Genomic DNA, 27,361 nt, shown 5'->3' on the forward strand with positions numbered 1-27,361 from the left:
TTGCCGTCCCTCTTTGGGCGTTTTCACCCAGCTCTTGTCGTTACCACCCTACCACCGCGTTCCTGGTGAAGTTCTCAGCACCCTTCCTCCGTGCTCAGTTCACTGGCTTATGCCAGACCTCCTTCGGTGCAGCCTCTCAACCACATTAAACACATTAAAATGCAATTTTAAAATCAAAACTTAGGACTTGTTTTAGCAAGAAATTAGCCTTCAAATTGGTGTGTTATCATTTCTTACATTTATTCTACTTTTTAGTCACATCAAAGAACTTCACATGTAAAAGAAATAACTGCTTCCCACACCCAGCAATGGAACTTATATTTGTCAGAGATTGTCACAAAAAAGCGGATTCTGGAAATGGGTCTGTGGGCCAGTGTCTTCACGTGGCTCTGGAACTTCCTGCTCCCTTGGTGTCCTTGTGGCTTCACCGGCTGTTCCTTCAGGCCCTCTGCTGACGTCCCTCCCTGTTTACTAAGAAAATCCTCACAGGTAAGATCCTGGCACCACTTTTGTCCTGATCCACTCTCCCTTGGCATCTCCTCATGAGTTCAGATGCCATTGACTGCTAAGTATCTCAGAGCTGTATCTCTAGCCAAGACTGGTCTCTTGAGTCCAGACTCAGATTCCGGGTTCAGGGACATCTGACTCTCACTCCTGATCTTCCCTGTCCTCAGCAGGCTGTCAGGTGATCACAGGGCAGAACACATCAATGTTCTGTTTCAAACCCCACAGTGCTGCTGAATACAAGTCCAAGTCCCCCATGACTGACCGTCCCTACCCACCCTTCCTACAGCTGCCTTCTCCTCTGTGCTCATTCTGCTCTAGTCATGGCTTTCCCATGGGCCCTGACCTGGCCAGCCATGCTCTGCCTAGGAGCCTGCACGTGCTACCCCTCCTCGGCATTTGCAGTAGAAGGTTCTCTCCTCCAGCTCTTTGGAAAGCATCACCTCCTTGTCCAGACCTTACCCCACCACCCTAACACACAGCACTCCCCTATCTGCTTCCTCTGCTTTCCCTGGACCCAACCCCATCACTGGGTGTCCAGAAGCTTTTTCTGGTTTATCTTCTCTCTTGCCCCCAGGATATAAGCTCTGTGAGGGATGAATCTCTTCTATCACCAGATAGAGCTATCATCAGGGCCCAGATTATAACCCAGAGCCACAAGCAAGGCACAAGGCCTGTTTGTCAAATCTATAACAGAGCTTTCTATGGAGGACCACTGCACACGAGCTTCAGAAAGCCAATACTCCAAAGACAGGGATCAGATTTGCACCTAAGGATCTCTTTCTCAAGCGATTCTTCCAGAGCTGAGAACTCACTGTGACCCCACCTCCCCATCTCTCCCCTGTCCCCCCAGGCAAATGGCTAGCTCTACAGCTGAGCACATGGAGCAAAAAGGACATGCACTCTACCATCTGTTTATGGGTGTTCTTTTCACTCAGCTACTAATGTGCAATTTTGCTTTCTATGAGTTGCTTCTTTTAATGGTCACTGTAAAGCGTAAGCTCAGGACTTGTTTGTAGCAAGAAAGTAGCCTTCAAATTGGTGTGTTATCATTTCTCATATTTATTCTATTTTTTAGTGACATCAAAGAGCTTCACATGTAAAAGAAATAACTGCTTCCCATACCAACAGTGGAACTTACATTTGTCAGAGATTGTCGCAAAAATGTGGATTCTAGAAATGGGTCTGTGGACGGTAGCAACCTGCTCTCATGTTGAGATCATTTGCTAACTGCTTCTCCTGAGCTAACAGTACAAGACAGCATGTTTGAGAAAATTCTGGAGAATGAGAAATTACATTCTCCCAGTTCTGATGCAGAAAAAGGGCAAGCTGCCCATCATTATTCTTCTTCCTATCCCATCATGACAGCAAGGAATACAAGAAAATTTGTAAGTTTTATTTGCAATGCAGAAGTTAAATTGAATCAAACAGCTGGCAATGGCATCTAGACTCTGAATTTAAGTTATAAAAATATCAGTGTGCTAACTTGTCCGGGGAATGATGAAGTCTTTTTCATAGTCATCATACAACTTCAGGTTTTGATGTCATTTGTTACAATGTTGTCTGGAATTCCGAAACTGTTCCGTTAGGGGTGATCTGGACAAGTCTGGACTTGACATTTGATAGTAGTTAGGTAACCGAATATCATAGTGATGTTTTTTCCCTGTGTATACCCTGTCGTTCAAGGCATAGAGTTTATCTGCAATGTCACTGCCGATCAAGATGGAAAACAGGCGGGAGATGTAGCGGTGCTGAGCGAAGAGCAGGTACAATTTTTTTCTCCTCCAAGACACATACCGACAATCGGTTTCTGCTGTGAGGGTCACCTGAAAACATGAAGATACATAAAACAAACTAGGAAGCAAGAAATTCAAACTCAATTATTAAAGATTTATTTTTGTGTGTTTGAGTGTTTAGCCTCCATGTATGTACACCACATGTGTGCAGTGCCCATAGATGCCAGAAGAGGGCGCCAGATACCCTGGAACTGGAGTTACAGATGGTGGGAGCTGCCATGTGGGTGCTGGGAACTGAACCCATGTCTCTGCAACAGCAGCCAGTGTTCTTAACCACTGAGCCATCTCTCCAGCTCCTTCAATCACATTCTTCTGCCCCAAATTTTAATTGAATTTCTTGTTATCCTCTTATGTTAAAAAATACTGTAAAAGCTACTAAATAATAAAATAAACAACATAATTTACTGTTCTAATCTCAATGTTCCTCTTGATTACATCTTGCATTTTGCAAAGCTACTTGATACTAAAATGAAAGAGTAAAGCTGGCTAATAGCAGAGAAAGATACCTAAATATGAAGACTACAGGCTTCTAACCCTAAAACGGTTTCTCTACTACAATATGGAATTTACAAATACCACCTTCTCACATTTACATGAATTTCATGTACATGTGTGTTTTGGTTTATAGGAAACAGTATAGCATAATTAATGGAACCAAGTGAAATGACTGTCTCACACCACCTCTACATGACTGCCAGAGTGACAGCAATGATAGCCATAACTGAAGCCCACTGGCATTTTAAACTTTCAAAAGCCATTTCTTTTGTGGTAAGTGCAATTTCTTCTCTTGGCATTTTCTAAACTATCACAGTGTTCAATGTCAGACCTTAGTTATTCCATATTAACTCCCAGATGGGAGATTCAATGCAGGAAATCTGCAGAGAACTCACAGATTCCTTCCTGCCACATCTGGCCCCGTTCTCTCTGTGACTGCAACATCAGTCAGCAGGACTCAGAACTGGGAAGCGTGCATGAAACAAACTGCATCCCAAAGTCAAATATAAATTAGAACTGCACTGTGTGCTGCTCTGTTGGTATGCTTGCTGCTTCAGGACTAAGATTCATCTGTTCAGAAGACTGGGTTGTTTGGCCCTCACCTGGAAAATGCCTTCCTCTGTGGGTCTCAGTGAATCCCACTCCGGAGAGTCCAGGAACTGAAAGGGGAGGATGTAATGCAGGAATTCACCATCAACTGTCACTCGGATCCTAGCAAGACACAAGGACATCTTCTGTGAGGTACAAGGAAGTCTGAGCACATTTGGGGGGTGTTGTGGGGGAATATCCTTCCAGCCTCTGGGGACTTCTTCCCTGTTGAATTTTGAAGAACAAAATGTTGAATTCATGTACTACCTTAGTACCCTCTGAGATTTGTGCACTGATACTCCTCCCTTTTACCTTGGTGGTTTTGGGTTTTTTGTTTGGTCTTTTTTTTTTTTTTTCCAGAGCTGAGGATCGAACCCAGGGCCTTGCGCTTGCTAGGCAAGCGCTCTACCACTGAGCTAAATCCCCAAGCCCTGGTACTCCTCCCTTAAACATCTGGAATAGCAGTCAGTTAAATCTGCCGAAACGTCATCAGGCTGCATGTGGACGAGGTGACTCCAGTCCGTGTGTATATTGTGCTTTGGCACAAGACTTGAGTATACCCAGTCAGATTTTCTGATTGTGTGGGAGGGAGTTTAAGAGCACAGTGGAGATCTGCTACACACACCTCTATGAGTTACAGGTTTAATCTTTTCAATGCCATGAAAAACATATTAGTGTTTGCCCCTCAAACTGTTCCAGGTTTAGAGTCTATACATACATACACATACTCATGAAGACCTCACTCCTACTTCACACGAGGGGGCAAGTGACAGAATTTACTAAATAAACCTGATAATCTAAAATTAGAAATTCCCAGCCATGTAACAGAATGCCAGAAGACTCTCTACCTAAAACACTTTGTGTACTAATGAAGGTTCTGTCCATTCCTTGACATCCAGTGACTAGCTCTGATGCAGTTACTGCATCCACAGAACTGAATTCATGCATCTGTTTTAAGGCCTGGGGACTTTATTTCTAAGAGGAAAGAGTAAGACTCTAGACTATTTCCTGATTCAAGTAAACAATGCCCTGTCTTCTAAATGTCCACACCTAGGACTCCTGTCTCAAAGACTTCTCCAAGTCTCAGGATGCTAAGTACCACCCAGGTCTATGCTGCACCAAGATGGAAAATACAAACAGGTCCAGCTCCTCAGAGGAGAGACAGGCATCGAGGGTACAAACCTTCCCGAGACAAGCATGGAGAGTCTGTCAATGGAGGTTTTGCCTTGCATGGCATAACAGTGCTCCTTTTCCAGAGAAACCACTTCAGAGCTGAGAGCGATTGTTCTGAAGACAGGCACAGGGATCCCGAGGGGCTTGAAAAGGGAGCTGTACAGCACCTGGAACTCTCGGGCAAACGTTATGCTGTGAACTTGATAGGCAATGTGAACAAACTGCATGAAGCAGATGACAAACAGCACAAAATTCCAGGAGAATATGTCAGCAGCGCAGACGTCTACCCACGCCCAGACTGCAGAGCACAGGAACCCCAGCCCCAGCAAGCTGAAGACATATAGGAGCCCAAAGAACCCACTGCCGCCCATAAAACCAACTACAAACAAGATACTGGCAAGTTGGTAGATGGCGCCTTCTGCCTCTTCCTTCCAGGCTGTGCAGACTGGGTGTTCACCCACCAGGCTCTTCCACAAACTTGAGTTCTTTTCCATGGCTGGACTGATGCTTCCTTTATCAGTTCACTTTAGATGACACCAAAGCCAGCACCAGAGTCCTTTGCTTTCCCATCACCAAATGCTGCTCACTCCTCACAGGCCAGGGCACGCTGGAGCTGGCATGACCAGGGGTTTAGTGGGCATGGAGCCAAAAACCTACAGATTCAGCACCAGTGTCTTTAAGCTCATCTGGGATTTAGGCCAGGTCCTCAAAGACTGTGCTATTTCCTGTGTAAGAGAAAAGGGACAGAGGATCTAATTCAGCATAAAGAGTGAATTGCGCTTTACTTAATGAATCAACAGCACTACTTATGCAAATCGACTTCCTATTGTTATGAAATAAGGATGTTTCAGGCACAAATATTAATTAAAATTCTAATAAAAGCATATTTACTAGAATTGGCTAGCTATTTCCTTTTTTATTAATGTATATTCTTTTATGTGCATTGTAGCTGGAGAGTTTCTCTCCAGCTCCCGCCAAGCCCCACAGTCCCGTAGCCCACTTATAAAGTAAACACACAGAGACTTATATTGCTTACAAACTGTATGGCCATGGCAGGCTTCTTGCTAACTGTTCTTATATCTTAAATTAACCCATTTCTATTAATCTATACTTTGCCACATGGCTTATGGCTTACCGGTACCTTACATCTCGCTTATCATGGTGGTGGCTCGCAGTGTCTCTCTATCTGCCTTCCTGTTCTCAGAATTCTCCTCTCCTTGTCCCGCCTATACTTCCTGCCTGGCAACTGGCCAATCAGTGTTTTACTTATTAACCAATCAGAGCAACACATTTGACATACAGAACATCCCACAGTGCATTGGTGTTTTTCCTGCATCTATATCTGTGTGATGTTGTTAGATACCATGTGACTGGAATTGCAGACAGTTGTGAACTGCCATGTGGGTGCTGAGACTTGAACCCCGATCCTCTTAACCAGTGCTCTTTTCATTGGGCTATCTCTCCAGCCCTGGTTAGCTATTTCTTTTTCAGGGTGTACAGGTTAATTTTTGACACAAACTAGAGTCACCTGAGAAGGAACCTCAGTTGAAGAATTGCCTCCATCAGACTGTGGAAGGCAAATTTGTGGGGCATTTTCTTGGTTAATGATTGGTGTGGAAGGGCCCAGCCCACCGTGGATGGTGCCAGCCCTGGGCAGCTGGTCTGAAGTTATATGAGAAAGCAAACTCAGTAAGTCATGGAGAGCTAGTCAGCACCATGTTCCTCCATGTCTCTGCTTCAGCTCTTGCCTCTTGATTCCTGTCTTAAGCTCCAGGTCTGACTTCCCTCAATGACAGACACTAATCTGTAAGACACAGTCAACCCTTTTTTCCCCAAATTAGTTTCAGTCACAGCAACAGAGAGCAAACTAGGACACAGGGTAACTAAATCCTTTTAAGTCAGCTCGTCTCCACAGCAGTGGTACGGTGTAACTCAGAATCACATGACACGATGACGGAAAATGGAGAGCCACAGACTGTCCCATATTACATATATGAGAAAAGGACCACTAAGGGCAGTTCCCAGGGACGTGTATTTTGAACAAGCTCTCCAAGTAATTATGATGAACCTGTGGACCTTCCAAGCTCCTCCTCTCTTGAGGGACACTGTCTGATGCTACAGTATTTACACTTTACAGATGAAAAATGGGGGCTCAGAGGAGCCAGGAATATATCCAGGCTACACAACGGTCAGAGCAGAGCAGGGCTTCAGCACCAATGCCCATGTGCTGGATACAGTCACATGGTCTTTCATGGAAGATGGTTTAAACTTGACATTATAAGGACTTTAAATAAATCAGGAAACATAGGAAACACATGGCCAGGAGACAGATCTTTAGGAATACATAACAGTCTGTGAAAATGTTTAATAAGGTAGATTCAGATAATTTAAGAAATTATATAGTACAGTATAGCATAATTTTCTATATCAGTGGTTCAGGTTACTATCAAATCCATATAAATAAACATACTTATTAATTCCTGTTACTTAAACATTTCTCAGATGGTCAACAGTATTATTGGCTCAGCACCTCTGCTCATATATTCTCTATTCTTTCAACCATGTGGGGTGGGACAACTTGTCCCTAATAGGCCTGAGGGCCAGGTGGCCCAAACCAGTAATAAGACACTTTCTGAGAGCCAACCTGGGTCTGCCTAAGGGCCTTAGCAACCGCAGCTGAGACATGATCTGGAGATGAGCTGGACCAATGAGAGGCAGCCATGTCACACCAGCTGATGCATATTCATCAGACCTTCCCCCAGGGTGGGGTGGAGGGTATATAAGGCTTGCCTCTTCCTGAATAAACTGAGCTTGTTGTTTCCACATTCTCCCAGAGTCTGTGTTGTTGACTCTGTGCCTACTTGGCCCCCTTCCCCCAAAGAATACAACAGCACAGGATCCTGCTACAATGTGGTAAAAATTCTAGGTCTGGAGAGAACTGGGTATGGTGATGTTTTAATTGTGCTGAAATGTGATTTTATTTGTATGTTAATAAATAAAGTTTGCCTGGAGATCAAAGGTCACATAGCGAGGTCACATAGCCATAAACAGGAATCAGGCAGTTCCTTAATCTGCTCACATGACAGGCAGAGTGTATCAGGAATCTTAAAGAGTCTTATTAATAAGATCAAACCTGAGGCCAGTTATTGGGGTGAGTGCTGGAAGATCAGAGAAGCAGAACAAGCCACAGCTTCCTCACCTTGCCAGTTCCTCAGCTGATCCTGTTTCCTCAGACTGCAAGCTTCTGTGTCCTCATCCCAGTGGCTCTCAGCTGAACTGCTACTCAAAAACCTGAATGCTTAACCAGCCAAATGCCTCTAGTTTCTGGTCTTCACACCTTATATATCTTTCTGTTTTTGCCATCACTCCCTGGGATTAAAGGCTTACTTCTTAAAGGCGTGTGTCACCATGCCTGGCTGTTTCCAATGTGTCCTTGAACTCACAGAGATCCAGAGGGATTTCTGCCTCTGGAATCCTAGGATTAAAGGTGTGAGTGACACCATTTTCTAGCCTCTGTATCTCGTGGCTGTTCAGTGCCCTGATCCCAGATAAGTTTATTAGGGTGCACAATATTTTGGGGAACACAATACCACCACAGCAGAGTCTCTGTATGGTCAAGGACACAGCCAAGCAGTGACACAAGCCTTTAATCCTAGTACCAACCATAGAGACCTGGAGGTCTGTATAGACAGGCAGTGATGAGGAAGTCATGTGGCTGGGCTTAGAGCCAATGAGAAGGCAGAACAGAAAGGCAATAAAAACACAAGTTAGATAGGAAGAAACTCTCTCTGGGGAAGTGATGGTGGTGAGGTGGTAAGATAAGGTAGTCGTGGGTCTTTGCTAATTCTCTGATCTCTTTGGCTATTACCTTTGTATTTGGCTCTGTGTTTCTTATTTAATAAGACTGTTTAGAAACTGATCTACAACTGGGCATGATGGCGGAGGTCCAGGGTCAGTATGTTTTTCACCACCCCACTTCCTCAGCACTAATGGTTTCACTGTGAAGTGTCCTTTAGGTTGAGATGTAAAGAACGCTAACATGCAAAGACCTTTAGTGTGGACACTGTATTTACTGTCTTCCAGTACACCTATTAAAGTACCATGTATCACAGCCATGTCTCAGAAAGAAAAATACAACTCCACACACAGAAGTGAGCATGTCTTACTGAGTGGGAAGGCACAGGTCATCACTCACAGAAGCAGAGAAGGAAATGAAGACTACTCCTTGTGAGCCTTTTCTCAAGTAATACGAGCCCTGCCAGGTAACTCGGGAAGAGGAAAGGGAAGAGGAGGAAAGGGACAGCGGGCTTAGATAGGCAACTTAGAGCGCTACTGTGATGTTTGCTTGTGTTGAAAGACATTTCAAGCGTCTTGCAGATCCCGAATTCCAGTCAGTCTGTGAGACACACAATTCAAGCAGACCAGCATTCTGAGCACACTCACTTTCTGCTCTCCAAAAAACAACACACAAAATTCTATACTGCTAGACTCTCACAACAAAGAATGGCTCTTAACAATGCATGGATGAGTGAGAACTGCAAATACCAGCCTGCAAATGTCACTCCTGCTGTTTGTCTTTTAAAACTGGGGCATCTTAACCAATCAATTCTTCAGGATACCCAACACGGCCACGAAACCAATATGAAAATAATTGCTGGTAGGTCTCTGAACTTTGGTTTGAACTCCCTTAAAAATTTATAATCCTCAGTGAAATGTTAAGATGATACTGATAAAAGAAAGGCCACACAAAACGTTTACGGTGATTCAGAAGGGAGCACAGGGGAACTGTCCCCTAAAAAGCTTGATTTGGAGGGTATGTCCAGGCCTCTATGCTCCAGAAGTGTGATCAGGATGGTTCTAGGAGGAACTGTGCTTCCGGCCTACTTCTGTTACACTCAAGCTGCTACCAGGCCTTCTCTCCATCCTGGACACAGCACCGCCAAGCATGTGGACTCACCCCGATTGCATTGCTCCACACCCAGCCTGTGTGTTTGTATCCAGTCACCACAACAGATGTTCTTTATTAGAAGAGAAGAACTGACAGGAGCAGGTGACAGGCAGGAAAGGGCCTCTGCCATGTGCCACGGTCACTCTGAGGGCCCAACATGATTCATCTACCAGCTGCCGGCCTCACGGACCCCCAGGCCTTGGCATTTTTGTTTGTAAATATCTGCTGAGATGCCCACACATCACCATGGATGTCTTCCCCCAGTAGTAACAAATGGAGGCAAAGTCTAGCAAACTAACACAGCATTCACTCCAAGTTTATCCAGTTTTTCTCCTAAATCCTTAAGACTATGAATTATAAAGAAATAAGATGCATAAGATGATCAACGTGTACTCAGTGGCAGGCAGCACACTCTGATGGCATACTGGTGAAGATTAGCCCAGAACTGTGCTTAGCTGCTTAGAGCAGTCACATTTATTATCTCACTGCCCAAGAGAGGCAGAATCTAAGTCATCATGCCAAACATGGCAAACCGGGCACAGCCTGGTGGAGTCCTGGGGAGCTGGGCACAGCCTGGTGCAATCCCCGAGGAGCTGGACACAGGCTGTTCAAGTCCCTGGCTGCAGGTGCAAGGGTCGTTAGTCACATCCTGTAGCATAGATGCCCAAGTGCCTCTCTGCCCAGTTTCACTCTGGCCAGGACTCAAAGCTTTGGATCAGGTAGTGTGAAAATGCTGGGCAACAGGTTTGCCAGGAGACTGAAAACAGCTCTCAATGGGTGTTTAAGAGCTGCTATATCTGCTTATACTGCTCAGTTCATAACTGTCTACTTCTGGAGACACATCCAGCCACTCATGAAACCATTTGCTGTATTATTTAATGCTGGCTGATTCTTCCCCTAGGCTCTGAAATTCTAAAGGGCAGGAGGGCAAGAAATGGATGTTACTGTGTTCCTGACCCCTGGCACTCAGTGGGTGTTGGTTGAATATGCTGGAATAGTCCATCCAACCTGGGATGTTGAAATACCTTCTGGGTGCTCTAGGGGCACAGACACAGGAAAAAGCCCAACCTCAGAGATACTTTAGCACAAATATACTGAGGAGTTGGGGAATCTTTTCTTTTTTCCCAAAACAGCTGGACCAACACCAGATTCACAGGGGACTCCTTGGCCTACAACCTTGAGCTTAAGAACATTTAATTACTTCTTCGATTAAGATAACAACTAGTTTGGTGCCAGTGCTATTGAGTTAGTTTGGGTTGCCAAGCAACCCACAAGGTAAAAATTGCAATACTCGACTCATTAATTAAAATCAGATCCCAGCTTCAGTACATGTTCCACATGCTAAGTTCTCCTTTTCTTGAGCTGTTTTTTTCCCTACATATCCTTGAGATGGTGTATTTACTGATGAGTACCTATGTGCCAGGCAGATTTTTAAAACTATCTCACTGGACAACCCTGTGAGGCAGGCAATTTTATGTCAAGTTTACTGATGAGATATTTGAAATTCAGAGAAGGTAAATAAGTTGTTGAAGGTCAAACTGCTTGCACGTTACCCATATTCTCTGCTGCACTAATCTGCTTCCACCACACATCACTGGGACTTAGAAGCCACAGCTCTTACTCTACCTCCTGTTCTCAATGTGAGCCTAGGAATATTTAATCACCAACAAGCAGGGGAAACACCACCATTTTTTCTACTTAAAGTGGCACAAGAAACTGGGTAAGGTGGCCACTCCAGAAATCCCAACATTAGGAGGCTGAATTAGAGGCCAGCCTAGCCTAGGCTACCTAGTGGGACCTGGTCTAAAAAGTAAATAGCAAATAAACAACCAACCAGTAGTATCTACTGCCCCCCCCCCCCCCCCCAGGCTCTGTTTATGACCTCCCGGCCCATGGGCTTTTGACCTGGTTTATAGTACTAGCATCAATTCCCTCCTATTAAGCAGATCTCAAATCTAATCAGAAAGCAGCCACTTACCACCACCACCCAAAACTGCAATGCCACTATTGCACCAGTGGGCACATTTGGCTTGGCAGGTCAGTATAGTACCTTGCAGTGTTGACAGCTGGCTAAGATAACCCATGACTCTTCTGCCCCAGCATCCTGCATAGTCCCTTCCAGCACCATGAAAGCCAGCCAGCAGGGAGGAACCTTCCAGCTCAGTTTTGCTTAAGTTTTCTGTGTTCTGAAACAACAGTGTATGGCATCTTCAGCACAAGGGTCTTGTTATCTAGGTCTGGGGCACAGGCAAGAGCAATGGTAATAGCCCATATTGTTTTGGGGGCTTCTGGGGCCTCCCTGGTCAACAACTCCAGAAGATTGGTCACGTATAGCTCTAGGATATTCCTTTAATAGCATGCAGCATCTGGAACATGATTATCTACCTGTGCAGGGTACTTCTGTTCTCACTGTGTGTGTGTGTGTGTGTGTGTGTGTGTGTGTGTGTGTGTGTGTGAAAGGCCATTGTAAGGGAAACAAGGCCCCCCCACCCACTAGCTCTGCTAATTGCAGATTCAGTGGGAAATACTGCACTCTGCCCCCACGCCCCATATCAGAAAAGTTAGCCCACCATGCTGTGCTAACAGGATGCTTGCCAAATAACCCCTGGGGTTGTGTTTACAAGATAAATTGCTTGAGAAGAATGCTTGCCAAATAACCCCTTGCTAGATAAGCTTGGAATTCGTTTACCTACCCAGACTCTGAGAAAGACCGCAGAGACATCTGGCGTCCAGGTGTCTGCACTCGGGGTGACTCCACTCCCCTGCCCTGGTAGAACTGCCTCATAAAAGGCCTGTGAGCCTCAAACTCGGGGTCACCAGCTACTCCTCGCGCTGGTGTCCCACGAGCTCGTGTTAAAGTAAAGCTTCATTTGTGACCCGATATCGGAGTGGAGCTCTCTGTTTTGTGTGCCGACCCTAACATCTGGAGGTCCCACCGAGATTGATAAGGACGGTGGTGAGTCAGCAGGGAAGCAGCTGTTCAAGCGGCCCGTGAGGACCCTTGGACGGTGGGGGACAGACGTGTCCTGAACCCACAGGCTGCAGCTCTGGAGGACGCTCTGGAGTGTGGGGACCCTGAGACAGGGGCCCCGTCTGATTCCCTTTTGTCTAGGAGATTTTTCAGACGGCCGGGGCCAATAGACAATCTTTTGGCTTCATTTTCCCTACCATTTTGCTGGCTTGTCTTGTTTGTATGTTATGTCTCTATCTTTGTGTCCTTCTGTGTCGGTTTCTACTTGTTTGGAATGGGACAGTCGGCCGCCAAGTCTGCCTCCACCCCTTTGTCCCTAACCCTCTCTCATTGGTCGGCAGTGATGGACCTCGAGTTAAACCTGGTGGTTCGGATGAGGAAAGGAAAGTGACAGACTTTCTGTTCATCTGAATGGCCCACCTTCGGAGTCGGGTGGCTGGTAGATGGTACTTTTGATCTTAATATAATCAGAACAGTCAAACAAAAAATCTTCATTCCAGGTTCACATGGGCATCCGGACCAACAAGCCTACATCTGGGTCTGGGAAGATTTAATAATAAACCCGCCTAAATGGGTCCGGTCATTTCAGGTCGGCCCATCTGCACCACCTACTGATTATACCTCTCTCCTTCTAACCAAAACCTCTGATTCGCCTAAATCTTCCCCTCCCCCATTGATCCCGACACCTGCACCCCTGCCAGAGTCTCAGGCTGATCTCATTTCTCTTGACCTAGACCCCCCACCGCCTTATAGATCGCCACCGCCGCCGCCAGCGGGGGCAGGATCCGGACCGGCCCCGGTCTCCCCTTCAGGGCCTGCACAGGGCACCCGCCAGAGAAGGGCACGCCCTCATGATGAGGCGCCCAACATGGAATCCGAATACCCCGGAAGGTAGGGAGCATCTGTCCCTCTATCGCCAGACTCTAATGGCGGGTCTCCATGCGGCGGCCAGAAGGCCCACTAATTTGGCTAAGGTAGATGAGGTTCTCCAAGGGCCTGACGAAACCCCCTCTGCCTTCCTTGAAAGGCTCATGGAAACATACAGGAGGTATACGCCTTTCGATCCACAGTCTGAAGAACAGAAGGGGGCGGTAGCGATGGCCTTTATAGGACAGTCAGCTGCAGACATAAGACGCAAGTTACAGAGATTAGATGGTTTGCAGAAACTGAGTTTGAGAGATTTAGTCAAGGAAACAAAAAAGGTTTATTATTACAAAAAAAAAAAAAAACTACAAAAAAAAACTACAAAAAAAAAAACAAAACCCTTTGTCTGACAAGAGAAACACCAGACAGTGTTTGCGACGCTGAAGAAGACACTCCTGTCGGCACCTGCCCTCGCCCTTCCTGATGTGAGTAAGCCCTTCACCCTATACCTCCACGAGAAAAAGGGGGTGGCGGTTGGTGTACTAGCGCAAGCTCTCGGACCCTGAAAAAGGCCCGTCACCTTCTTATCCAAACGACTCCACCCAGTGGCTAGAGGGTGGCCCACTTGCCTCCGGGCAATGACAACAGTGGCTACTTTGATGAGAGACGCGGACAAATTAACTTTGGGACAGCATCTGACTGTTATAGCTCCCCATGCATTGGAGAGCATTGTCTGCCAGCCGCCTGACCGATGGCTTAGCAATGCTCGGGCCACATATTATCAGAAGACTCTTCTGGACCGGGACTGCATCACCTTCGTGCCCCCAGCTGTCTTAAACCCAGCCACCCTCCTCCCAATTGCTAAACAAAGGAGAGGAGGGGGTGCTGGTTCACGACTGTGGTGCCATTCTGGCGGAAGAAACCTGGGTCTGGACAGGTTTAACGGACCAACCGCTGGCCAACCCTGACCTGATATGGCATACAGATGGCAGTAGTTTCCTAAATGAGGGCCAGCGGAGAGCGGGAGCGGCAGTAGTGGACAAAAATAAGGTCATCTGGTCTAGCAGCCTCCCAGAGGGAACCTCGGCTCAAAAAGCCGAATTGATTGCGCTCACCCAAGCACTTACCATGGCAGCCGGTAAACGGGCTACCATCTACACAGACAGCCGGTATGCATTTGCAACCGCGCATGTGCATGGGGCCATATACAGGGAGAGGGGACTGTTAACTTCAGCCGGAAAAGAAATTAAAAATAAAAAAATTAAGGCCCTATTGGAGGCTGTAATGTTACCCCGAGAGCTGGCTATCGTACACTGCCCTAGGCACCAAAAAGGGGACTCCCCAGTGGCTGTGGGAAACAGGAAGGCCGATCAAGAGGCAAAGGAGGCTGCCCTCTGGGATCCAAGGAGCCTGGCCTTTCACTCCTCGACTCTGGAGGATTCAGCTCCTGAAGAGGCTCCACCCCCGGAACTTCTGAAAGACACTCTAAAAAGGATCCACAAATTAACCCATCTGGGCAGCAGAAAATCGATCCAGCTGACTACAAAAGATAAGACCCTCTCCCCATCTAAAAAGAAACAAATGGCAGAGAAGGTGGTAGCTGCTTGCCGGGCTGGCCAGCAGGTAAATACATATCCTGGGAAACTGGCCCCCGGAAAAAGGCTACGAGAAACCCGCCCTGGCCAGCATTGAGAAGCAGACTTCACCGAGGTAAAGCCAGCTAAGTATGGCCTAAAGTACCTGCTAATGTTTGTAGATACCTTTACAGGATGGGTAAAAGCCTACCCCACCAAAAAGGAGACTGCAGCAATAGTTGCTAAAAAAAAATCCTGGAAGAAATCTTCCCAAGATTTGGACTGCCTCAGCTAATTGGGTCAGATAATGGACCAGCGTTCATGGCCCAGGTAAGTCAGGGACTGACAAAAATACTGGGGATTGATTAAAAATTACATTATATCTATAGACCCCAGAGCTCAGGACAGGAGAACAATTAAAGAGACCTTAACCAAATTGACCTTGGAGACTGGCTCTAGAGATTGGACGATGCTCCTACCATATGCCCTCTTTAGAGCTAGAAATACCCCTTCCTTCATGGGTCTTACCCCCTTTGAACTGCTGCTTGGGTGTGCACCCCCAGTTAAGAACCTAACCCTCCAGCAAAGAAAAATCATGCCTTTCCCTCTGTCTGACAGGCTGCAAGCCTTAGCATCTGTCCAACATACACTGTGGAAGCAACTGTCCGATGCATACCAACCCGGTGGGGACAGCGCTGCCCATCAGTTCCACATGGGAGACTTCGTATACGTCCGGAGACACCAGCATCAGACTTTAGAACCCCGGTGAAAGGGACCATACCAAGTCCTGCTGACCACTCCAACGGCGGTCAAGGTGGACGGGATTGCCGCCTGGATCCATGCCTCCCACCTCAAGCCAGCCAAAGCGCCAGAAGACTCCTGGACTGTGGAACAGACTGACAATCCTCTTAAGCTTTGGATTCATCGCCAGTACGACTGCAAGTAACCCACATCAACCAATGTCTCAGACTTGGCAGGTTATATCAGGCCAAGAAAAAATTGTATAAAAATTACCTCTAATCAGCACCCACTATGGGGCTGATGGCCTGACTTACACCCGGACCTCTGCCAACTACATTATTGTCAGCCCTCACAGGACCACTTATTATATTAATTCTTATCCTCATGATTGGACCATGTATCCTCAATCAAATCTCGGCTCTTGTATGATCCCAGGTAAATGGGGTTAAGATGATGGTCCTGAGGCAACGATACCAGCCGGTATCTAGCAGTGGCCTTTAGGATTAAAGGCCAGCACAAGAGAAAGGGAGGAATGAAAGGCCATTGTAAGGGAAACAAGCCCCCCCCCACTAGCTCTGCTAATTGCAGATTCAGTGGGAAATACTGCACTCTGCCCCCACACCCCATATCAGAAAAGTTAGCCCACCATGCTGTGCTAACAGGATGCTTGCCAAATAACCCCTGGGGTTGTGTTTGCAAGATAAATTGCTTAAGAAGAATGCTTGCCAAATAACCCCTTGCTAGATAAGCTTGGAATTCGTTTACCTACCCAGACTCTGAGAAAGACTGCAGAGACATCTGGCGTCCAGGTGTCTGCACTCGGGGTGACCCCACTCCCCTGCCCTGGTAGAACTGCCTCATAAAAGGCCTGTGAGCCTCAAACTCGGGGTCACCAGCTACTCCTCGCGCTGGTGTCCCACGAGCTCGTGTTAAAGTAAAGCTTCATTTGTGACCTGATATCGGAGTGGAGCTCTCTGTTTTGTATGCTGACCCTAACATGTGTACCACTGCATGGGTGTGCAAGTCAGGGGACAACCTCAGGGCTTAGTCCTCACCTTCCTTGTTTGAAACAGAGGCCCATTGTTGCTCTCTGCAGCATACACCAGGCTAGCTGGCCTGTGAGCTCCTTGGAATTCTGTCTCTGCCTCCTATGCCACCATAGGAACCTCGGCTTTACAGAAACACACAGATGCATCTGGCTTTGCATGAGTTGAGTTTTGGGGATACAAACTCAATCCTCATACTTGCATATAAATGCTTTGCCCGCTGAGTCTTTTTTCTAGCCCTTGCTTTATTAAATTATATAATTTAATTAGCCTACAAAGTACTATGTTTCCAAATTTCTTTCTTATAGATTAGTTTTGGGTGACCTACTCCCACTCCCTTCTTGTGGGCTGCAAGAATATATTATAGAGATTCAGCTGTGTATTAAAGCTATACTTTGACCGGCCAAGGGTCTGTCAAAAGGCAAGCCACATATTACAAATATTTGGTGTCATCCAGCTTTTAACATTCCAGCTGTCTTCTGCTATGAAATTCTTGCGTGCCCAAATATTCCCAGACCATTTGGCAAAACAGTTCAGTTGCTCAGACCTGCTGAACTTCTAGGTAACTAACACCCTTGCTGAGCTGAGGAGACAAGCTAGCTGGAGATGCATAGCTTTGTTTCTTGTGCAAATGAAGCTCAGACCATCCCCCTCCTCCTTGTCTAGGGGCATGGCAGAGAGATTGACTGAGGACAAAAGGGCTTTTTACATAACCAAGTGCAGTAAGGACTGAAGCGGAATTCCAGGGGTGACACAGAACCTCTTGTTCAGAGAGAGGAGAGGAAGATAGAGGTTCAGTAGAGGGTAAAGCAGATCTCTTGTAGAGTTTATCAGGGCCAGGGGTAAAAAGCCAGAAAGGATATAGATGGAGGATGAAGGAACGGAGGAGGAAGATCAGGCAAAAAGCATAGGAGCTCACTAAAACTATGACAACAGGAAAACTGGGCACACAAAGGAACTGAATGTGAGGACAGGGCTGAAACTGTGTGGATAGAATTGGCTTAGAAGAATAAAGTGAATGGACTAAGAACGCAGTGTATCTAGATTCATTCCTGCAACACTGGTAGTATCCCCTCCAAGCCCCCTGGGATAGTACAATACTAAGGCTGGTCCTTAATATTTATACAAAATTCCCTCTCTCTTATCTCCACTTACACCTTTCCGCCATTAGTATTCTTGTTTACCTTCACATTGCATGTGTTCTATTGTCGCCCAAACCAAGCCCCCATCCCCTCTCCTGATAGGAAGTCACAACATGCCCACATGGTCGGGCTTGCCTGGCGGACCGCCTAGTTATTTCCGGTTCAAAATAGCCATTTCCAGGTCAAAACATCTCACGTGACTAGGACTCCGTGGCTTTGCATGGCTGCCTAAAGTGCGCGCAGCCACGTAATCTACAAGCATGCTTAGAGTAGCCACATGCCGTCCTGTATGCATGCGCGGCTCACTCTTTAAAAAAAGCTGGCGCCATTTTGCACAGGTCTCTCTTCTTTCCTCTTCTCTTCTCTTCCTCTCTTGTCCTCTTAATCATGTCTGTCTCTTCTATCCTATATTAATAAACAGCTCTTCTGTGGATTTGTCGTGTTTGGGACGTGTTCCTGGCCGGGTAAGAGCGCCGCAAAATAACTAACACCTCCCCCGCTAGCTTCCCAGTTTCTGCAAACACACAAACCTAGAAAAAACTTACAACTGTTGTTTTGCTAAATGGACATATTATCAAGCTGCCTTCTAAATATTGTTTATATCCATGGATTAAGGCTCTCAGCCTTGGTCAAGGAAGCTTGGTCTCATAGTGGGCAGTGGTTAAATGCAAAGACTTAGAACCAGTCAGAGTGCTGAGAACCAAAGACTTTTGAGTGCTCAGCCCACCCCACCCCACACAAGGCTCTGTGGAATGTAAGACCTGGAGAATATTGCTGAGAAAGTTTGTCTTCTAGGCATGGCATGGCCTTTGCTCTCATGAAATCACTGCAGCTGTGGTTAGCCACACAAAATTGGGCCCATAAACATTTCATCATGGGTTGGGAACGAGACTCTTAAGTGCCCACTCCTAACTGAGTAGCATTGGCAGCTGATCATTTTGTCAGAGATGTAGCCACTAGTAAGTTAAATTGCCTATGTTCTAGCAAACAACCCTCCACCCATATACAACCTACCCCAATTAAACACACACACACACACACACACACACTCACACGCACACGCATACGCACACACATGAACGCACACACATGAACGCAAGAGGAGAACTTGCTGGGAAGGAGGTTCACAGTGGGAGGATAAGAAAGGGTCGTGGGGGGTAAGTATGGTGTCTTGTTAGAGTTTCTGTTGCTGTGAGGAGACACGATGACCACAGCAAACATAAAGGGAAACATTTCATTGCGGCCAGCTTACAGTTTCAAAAGTTTAGTACATTATTGTTATGATGGCACACAGGCAGACATGGTGCTAGAGAAGGAGCTGAGAGTTCTATCTCTTGATCCGCAGCCAACAGGAAGTAGACTGTAACACTGCGTGTAGCTTGAACATATATGAGACTTCAAAGCCCACGCCCACAGTGACACACTCCTTCAACAAGGCCACACCTCCTAACAGTGCCACTCCCTATGGACCAAGTAATCAAACACATGTGTCAAGGGAGGCCATTCCTACTCAACCATCACATACGGTGAGAATACATTACATACACATCAATGCAGAGTGTTTTAAATGGTTAATAAATATATAGTACATGGTTCAAATGAAGAAATCTGTTTCCCCACACATATTATTATTAAAATAATATAGAGACAGCACCACTGTACTTATTGCTTGTATTTTATAGAGTTTGGCCACTGGGACTAGTGTAGTTTTTAAACCCATCTTTGCCTAGAGAACTCCAACTGAAGACAGGAATACATTATCTACTCTCCCTCTTGAATTATAAATGCAAAGTTGGTGCAGTTCTGCCACAGTGGTCTCTTTGCTGTTTTCCTCTGTCCTGTGTTCTGGCCCTCATTCAACCTATGGACCCACAACTAGCCCACCCTTCTTTCCAGAGGGCAGAAAGCTCCTCTCTGGAAGCCAGCAACCATTTTCTCTTAGTTCAGTCTTTCCTAGCAGTCTTCCCAAATCACTCATATCAGAGTCACCTTGGCAGCTAAACTGCCCGACTCTGTCACCCTCATTGGCCAACAGACCCCCTTCTAGCAAGCCCCCCAGGTGATTCTTAGGCACCCTAATGTTTGATGATTGACATCTGAATTACCCTTGCTTATCTGGATGACCTCAGCTTGGTCACTCCTGGAGGATCCTTGCTGCCCCACCGTGCTGCCTACTGGGTGCTGTGCTCTGGGTCCCTAGCTGTGTCTCTGTGGGAGGACTACTGGGGATGGTGATTGGGCTAGCCAGTGTACATTTCTACTTATCAGAAGTACTGTGTGATTTTAACCTTGTCTTCCGTTCATAAGTCAAGAAATTGGGCAACATATTATGAGTCTCTGTAATCTGAAATAAGTGACTCAGGTAATGTGTAATGAGATCATTCCCAACACTGGTCAAAATGTAGTGCTGACTTGCAGAGCTGACTCAAGCCTCAAGATCTCACCAGGTTTGTGCTTGGGCCAACTTCAAAGACTGCTAATACACCTGTCGTGTGCTCCAGCTGAGAGTTATTTTCATAAAATTCCTGGGGATTTTGGGGTGTAACTGGTTACACATCTATGGTTGATCTAAGGGAAGGGAGATGGAATCAGAACATTCTTTGGAGAACAAGCTTCAGATTTTAATCCTTGTTTTAAAGACAGTGTCAAGGCACATACTCTCCTTATATGCAGCTACAATTTGATTCTGAAATGTCCTCACAAAGGCCAAGTCTCCAGCTTGGTACTGCTAGGTTGGTGGTTGTCACTTCAAGAGGTGGGACTACTTAGAAGTTCCCAGTCATGGGGGCATGCCCTTGAAAGGGGTATTGGTATGCCGGCACTTTCCTTTTTTTTTTCCTTTGCTTTAGCACACACCTCCTACCATGCTGCTTCACCACAGACCCAACAGCAGCAGACTGGGGCTAAAGAGATGATTCATCAGTTCAGACTGCTTGTTACTTAAACATGAGGGCTATATCGTTACTTTTCTATTGTCATGATAACACACCATGGCCAAGGCAACTCATGAAAGAAAATGTTTAATGCAGGGCAAGCTCACAGTTCCAGAGGGTTGGAGCCCATGCCTATCATGGTGGTGAGCATGGCAGCAAGCAGACAGGTGTGATGCTGGAGCAGTAGCTGAGAACTTACATCAGGAAGCAGAAACAGGTAACTGGACTAGCTTTTGAAACACACATCCTCCAACAAGGCCACACTTCCTAATCCTTCCCCAACAGTTCCACCAATTGGAGACCAAGTTTTCAAACATAAAAGCCTATGGGGGCCACTCTCATCCAAACTAACACAGGACCAAGGTTTGCATCCTGAAGCCTACATTGGGTGTGATAGTTTGAATGTAATTGACCCTCATAATCTCATAGGGAGTGGCACTATTAGGAGATGTGGCTTTGTTGGAGTGGGTGTGGCCTTGTTGGAGGAAGTGTGTCACTGTGGGCTTTGAGGTTTCCTATGCTCAGGATACCACTCAATGTCTCAGTCGACTTCCTGTTGCCTGAAAGCCAAGATGTAACCAGCACCACATGTGCCTGCAAGCCGACATGCTCCCGTCCATGAGGATAATGGACTGAACTTCTGAAACTGTAAGCGAGCCACCCCAATTAAATGTTTTCTTTAAAAGAGTTGCCACGGTCATGGTGTCTCTTCCCAGCAACAAAAACCCTAAGACATTGGGCAGCATGCAAATGCCTGTAACTCTAGATCAAGGGATCTCATAAGCTTTTTCGGTCTTCACAGGTACTCCTTTCAGACACACGTATGTTCATCCCTACACTCACAGAGATACATACACACAGACACATGAGCACAGACATAAATAAAATAAATCTTTTTTTAAACAAGACAGGGTCTCATTTTGTCGTTCTGGCTGGCCTGGACCTGACCTGACTCACATAGCTCTTCTTGCCTATGCCTCTTGAGTGCTGGGATTAAAGGATGAGCCACCATACCCAGCACCCCCACCCCTATCAAAAAACAAACAACAACAACAACAACAAACAAAAACAAAAAAAAAACCCAAAAGAACAAATAAAAAAAAGGGCTAAACCAACCTCAGACTGAACTCTCCAAAGTGGTGACTAAACACCCCTCTTTGTAAGTCTGACACTCTAAGGTTCCTGTCACAGCAGAAGAAAGCTAGCACAAGTGTTTGCATTTCTCCTCTTTGCTTAGGAAAGGAGTTTTTTTTTTTTTTTTTCCTCACACTGATCATTCTAAAAGAGCTTAAGACTTGTGGAGATTTTGTAGTAAGTAAATTGATAGGCACTTTCTAGGTTGTGGCTTTTTTATGGTCTTCAAAATTTTTATTTCTTTCATCTTATGTGTATGACTGCTTTTCTTGCTTTGTATTTCTTTTGAACAATGTTGGTAGGGAATCTCTCAAGTAAAAAGAGGGGATAGAAAGACTTGGCAAGATGCTAGGGAATAGTGCATATGTATAATGAATGCATTAGCATATAAATATGCAAGAATTATCCCAGATTACGAACAGAGTTGACACAGATGTAAAAGATATTGGCTATAATATTCATGCAGCACAGGCAGTCTACTCTAAGAATTCATGTCACCGTCTAGTTTCTGCCTACAGCTGTCTACAGAGCCAACCCTACAGCTGTAGGCCCCCTAATATACCAAGGGAAACATAAATTTTCCTTTTATATTAGGAGAGTTTTAATCACCCAAGTAATTATATTACTTGATTTAATCCTTTCATCCCATCTTCTGATGATACTTCACCAAATGCATGAATATACTGAAATCAGACATCCCTGTGCCCTTGTGAGTTCCAGAGGGTTTATACCAGCAATGGATCATACTTAGGGCATGAAGGAGACTCTTTATGTCCTGCTCTTCTGCACACTGGACTGTGCCTTTGATCTTCCTTACTAAACAGTGTAGAGTACCCTTGAAAACACTATAGTTTCTCTGATCCCTATGTTACAGCTGGCATCATCCCTGAGTATCTGAGCCATGATTGGCCTCAATTTTATCACACACTTTCAAAGATATTCCTCAGTATTCAGCCTGCCCATCCCTGTGTGTGCTCTATGTAGCTTCACTATGTAATCCTCAGTATTCAGCCTGCCTGGATATCCCTGTGTGTGCTCTATGTAGCTCCCACTATGTAAATCTTCTATATAATTCCCACTTGTGGAGGTTGAGAAGCAGAAGTGAATGGGATGAGATGAATGTCCCATACTTAGACAACACTCTATGGGAAACGATGGTGAAACAGTCACTCCTGTGACTGTTAAGTTATATGGGACTTGATTAGAGGATTTCAGAGCAGTGCCGGTCAGAGCTGTGTTCCTGCAGAGCCAGAGAAAGGCAACATCCCGGCTGTCATCTACCTGAGAAGTCTCTAAGGAAAGGAACTGCAAGTGGTGTGGTAGCTGGAAAGAAAATGGTCCCTAAGGGTGTGGCACTAGTGGGTGTGGCCTTGCTGGAGGAAGTGTGTCGCTGTGGGGTGGGATCTGAGGTCGCTTTGGCTCAAGCTTCCCTCAGTGTGACAACCAGTGGCCTGTCTTCCTGTTGCCTCTGAGTCAGGGTGTAGCACTCTCAGCTCTTAGCACCACATCTGGCTGCATGCTGCCATGCTCCCCATCCTGATGCTAATGGACTGAACCTCTGAAACTGTAAGTGAGCCATCTCAAGTAAATGTTTTTATTTATAAGAGTTGTGGTGGCCATGGTGTCTCTTCACAGCAATAGAAACCCTGACTAAGACAAGTGGTCTCTGTGAGATAAAAGAAGACCTGAACCAACAAGACAACGTGTAAGGTAATTAGGACCTGAGTCCTACCTATAGTCACTGAGAAAGCAAAGCCTCCAATTACTTGAGAGTTTGAAAGACTGTAAACTGCAAATGAGCAATGAAATGTGTTTGCCAATGAACTGCACATCTGTGAAGCCATGGCTGAGCGTCCTAAACTCCTGACCCACAGGAACTGAGATAATAAGTGTGTGTTTAAGACAGTAAGCTTATGGTTTTGTTTATATGTATGGAAGTACACACACACACACACACACACACACACACACACACACACACTCACACAAAGCAAGCTGGGGAGGAAAGGGTTTTTTCAACTTATATTTCCACATAAAAGTTCATCATTAAAGCAGGGCAGGAACCTGGAGGCAGGAGCTGATGCAGACGCCATGGAGGGGTGCTGCTTACTGGCTTGCTCCACATGGCTTGTCCATTCTACTTTCTTATAAAACCCAGGACCACCAGTCTAGGGATGGCACCACCCACCATGGGCTGGGCCCTCCCTCATCAATAACTAATTAAGAAAATGCCCTACAACTGAATCTTATGGAGCACTTTCTTAATTGAGGTTCCCTCCTCTCAGATGATTAGCTTGTGGCAAGTTAATAGAAAACTATCTAGCATGATGTATATACATATATATATATATATATATATTTTTTTTTTTTTTTCCTCCAAAGCATCTGAAAAATGAGGCACTGAGAGACACTAGAAATGAAAGAGAGCACTCCTCCAGAGCCAGAAGGCCCCTGCACTGTTGCATACTCGGGCAGCTTCCAGAACAGTTGATATATATACATTTACCAATCTTGTGATATGCATATGCCGCTAAAAATTTGAATTCTTTTTTTTTTTTGGAGCTGAGGATCGAACCCACAAAATTTGAATTCTCGAATGGCTTTTAGTTCAGTCAGTTCTTTGTAAAACTCAGCCATGTAGATAAGGCAAAAATACTTGTTCAATACACACCCAGAGACGAACACTCAAAATATGGCCTGCAAGAATACAAAACAAACAACTCTGTAATTCTTCAACATGTATGACTCCAAACAATAGATTATTATGGAACCAGATAACCAATGAGAAATTAATGCAGGATCCAGTGCCCTTCTCTGCCCTTATGTGCCATTGACAGCACGTCTCATTTATTAAGCACTTACTGTGTGTCAGGAACTTAAGGATCTTAAAATAGTATACTAATTAATCTCTCAGAGATTTTTTGAAGTAGATAGTTTTGTTGTTACCATTTCATATATGAGAAAGCTGAAGTGAGAGTGTGAACAGATTCCCTCTGGATGTGCAAACCATGGGACCCAGAGTCAACCCTACACAGACACCTCTTCTCCTGCCCATGTATCATCTTGATTTGTGTCCTTGGACTTGCTAAATCCAAAGCATTCCTGTTTGTGCCCTTCAGGCTTAGATTTGAGCACTTTAAATGTCTGGTTAGAAAACCACGGTTTTTGAGCCACAGAGGATGAGAGGGTGGGCCTCAACAGTTCAGTTATTCAAGAGACAGAGAGAAAAAAGGCAGGGTCAGAGGAGACACTCCGAGACGCCGCCAGGAGAGGCAACATGTGAGAGAACAGGTAATGCCATGAAGCCACGTGGCAAAACATAGATTAACAGGAATGGGTTGAGTTAAGTTGTAATGAGTCTAAGACATAAGCCAAACAGTTTGTAATTTTAAAAAAAGTTCAGTTATTCAGTCCACTAATTAACTAAAAAACAAAACAAAAGCCCACTCGGTTTGATCTCCTTTCTACTGTGCTGTGTGCCTGACTCACAGCCGCTAGCTATCTCTTGTGGCTCCCTACATCCTGCAGATGGGAACACTCCCCTTTCCTGCTTACACCACACAGTTGTTTTGCCATAGGGCAACTTCTGGTGAAGGGAGAGAAGCTGGACCATTGGACCGTCTATTTTCTAAACTATAAATTTCTCCCTTACACACACAGATGCAGACACACACACACACATTTCTTCTTGCTCCCAGTGACCTCTACAGACCAGATGAATTTCCTTTTTTCGACAGCTCTGAGAAGATCAGCTGGTTGGCTATAATCTTTTCTTTTTTTAGCTGAATATGTACATCATACACCTGGGTCAGAGGAGTCATTTCTGGCCTTGGTCATAACTGGACTCCTTTAGTATAGGAAATGCTAGGAGTCACCCTTATCTAATGGCAAGACACTGCTAGTCTACTTTTAGTCAAATAGAATCAATTCTGCTACAACACAACGTATGTGATCCTAAAAAAATAAAAATAAATAAATAAAATCATTGTACCATGCAAAACTGCAACCTGAACCATAGTGAGGGGAATGGAGTTAGAGATGTAGCACCCCAAACTTTCACCAGGCCTCTGTAGAATAGGAATTTAATAAAAATAATGGCACCATTTTATATGTGTAATATGGCTAAAAATACACAAATAGTGCTTTAACTGTTAAAAAGACCTTCAACCTGCCCAGTAGTGAGACCGCTCTGCCCCCAAATTCTAAAAGAAATGACATAAAACCACATACTTGGAGGGGCAGGAAGTAGCATGCCCGGGAGGGGTTTCTGTGGGAAGATGGGTGGAAGGAACGCATCTGCCATCTCCCACAAGTCTTGCAAGGATCTTTTTTGCTTTAAAATGTAGCCAGGGAAGCATACATTTAGATTAGGTACCTGGCTTGTCATAAGATCATTTTTGATCCAGTGTGCAGTTTTCCTCAACTGACTTCTAGGTCCTGGCTGGGCACTCTTTCGGTTTGGTCCAGCAGCTTTGGCAACCTCAAAGCAGCCATGGCTAAGGATCAGAGAGCCTCCTGCAGCAAGCAACAGTCTCCTTGAAGTGTCTGTAAGTGGCCAGTGCTTTCTCTTCACCCGTGTGTCAGGCTCTCTCCGCCTGACTTCTCTTTCTTCACCCGTGTGCCCCACACTCTCTCCGCCTGACTTCTCTCTCTCTTCACCCGTGTGCCCCACACTCTCTCCGCCTGACTTCTCTCTCTCTTCACCCGTGTGCCCCACGCTCTCTCCACCTGACTTCTCTCTCTCTTCACCCGTGTGCCCCACGCTCTCTCCGCCTGACTTCTCTCTCTCTTCACCCGTGTGCCCCACGCTCTCTCCGCCTGACTTCTCTCTCTTCACCCGTGTGCCCCACGCTCTCTCCGCCTGACTTCTCTCTCTCTTCACCCGTGTGCCCCACACTCTCTCCGCCTGACTTCTCTCTCTCTTCACCCGTGTGCCCCACACTCTCTCCGCCTGACTTCTCTCTCTCTTCACCCGTGTGCCCCACGCTCTCTCCGCCTGACTTCTCTCTCTTCACCCGTGTGCCCCACACTCTCTCCGCCTGACTTCTCTCTCTCTTCACCCGTGTGCCCCACGCTCTCTCCGCCTGACTTCTCTCTCTTCACCCGTGTGTCAGGCTCTCTCCGCCTGACTTCTCTCTCTCTTCACCCGTGTGCCCCACGCTCTCTCCGCCTGGACTTCTTTAAGCCTCTTGTCTGACTTGCATTTTATCCCAGCCACAGACTTTTCTCTGATGAGGGCAAAGCGCATTATTTACCCATGCCACCTAGTACCGGACTCTGAAAGTGCTTCGTTTTTACCTCCAGTTTCTCTCCAATATGAAGGCTTTCATTAGCAAACTCTGTCACTTTTCCACCGAGCTGTTTGGGTATGTTCAGAATGTTGGGTGAACATGTTTTCATACAAAGGGCATACGTGTGAAAGGACAGCAAACCCTGACATCAGAGGGCCATG

At 45.8% G+C, this 27,361-nt stretch overlaps 1 protein-coding gene across 1 annotated transcript in view; it reads right to left on the reverse strand.

Annotated features, from left to right (window-relative positions):
- Positions 1–1,362: 1,362 nt before the first annotated feature.
- Positions 1,363–27,361, reverse strand: part of Popdc3 (popeye domain containing 3) — a 35,523-nt gene continuing 9,524 nt past the window's right edge. The window contains exons 2-4 of the mRNA XM_036168544.1: positions 4,566–5,281; positions 3,398–3,506; positions 1,363–2,330 (exon numbers count right to left, since the gene is read on the reverse strand). Of these exons, the coding sequence (XP_036024437.1) occupies positions 2,049–2,330; positions 3,398–3,506; positions 4,566–5,050 (876 nt within the window). The 5' untranslated portion in view covers positions 5,051–5,281 and the 3' untranslated portion in view covers positions 1,363–2,048. The remainder of the gene's footprint in view (positions 2,331–3,397; positions 3,507–4,565; positions 5,282–27,361) is intronic.

This window comes from Onychomys torridus, chromosome 19, assembly GCF_903995425.1.
Source record: "Onychomys torridus chromosome 19, mOncTor1.1, whole genome shotgun sequence".
In the NCBI taxonomy this organism is placed as follows: domain Eukaryota; kingdom Metazoa; phylum Chordata; class Mammalia; order Rodentia; family Cricetidae; genus Onychomys; species Onychomys torridus.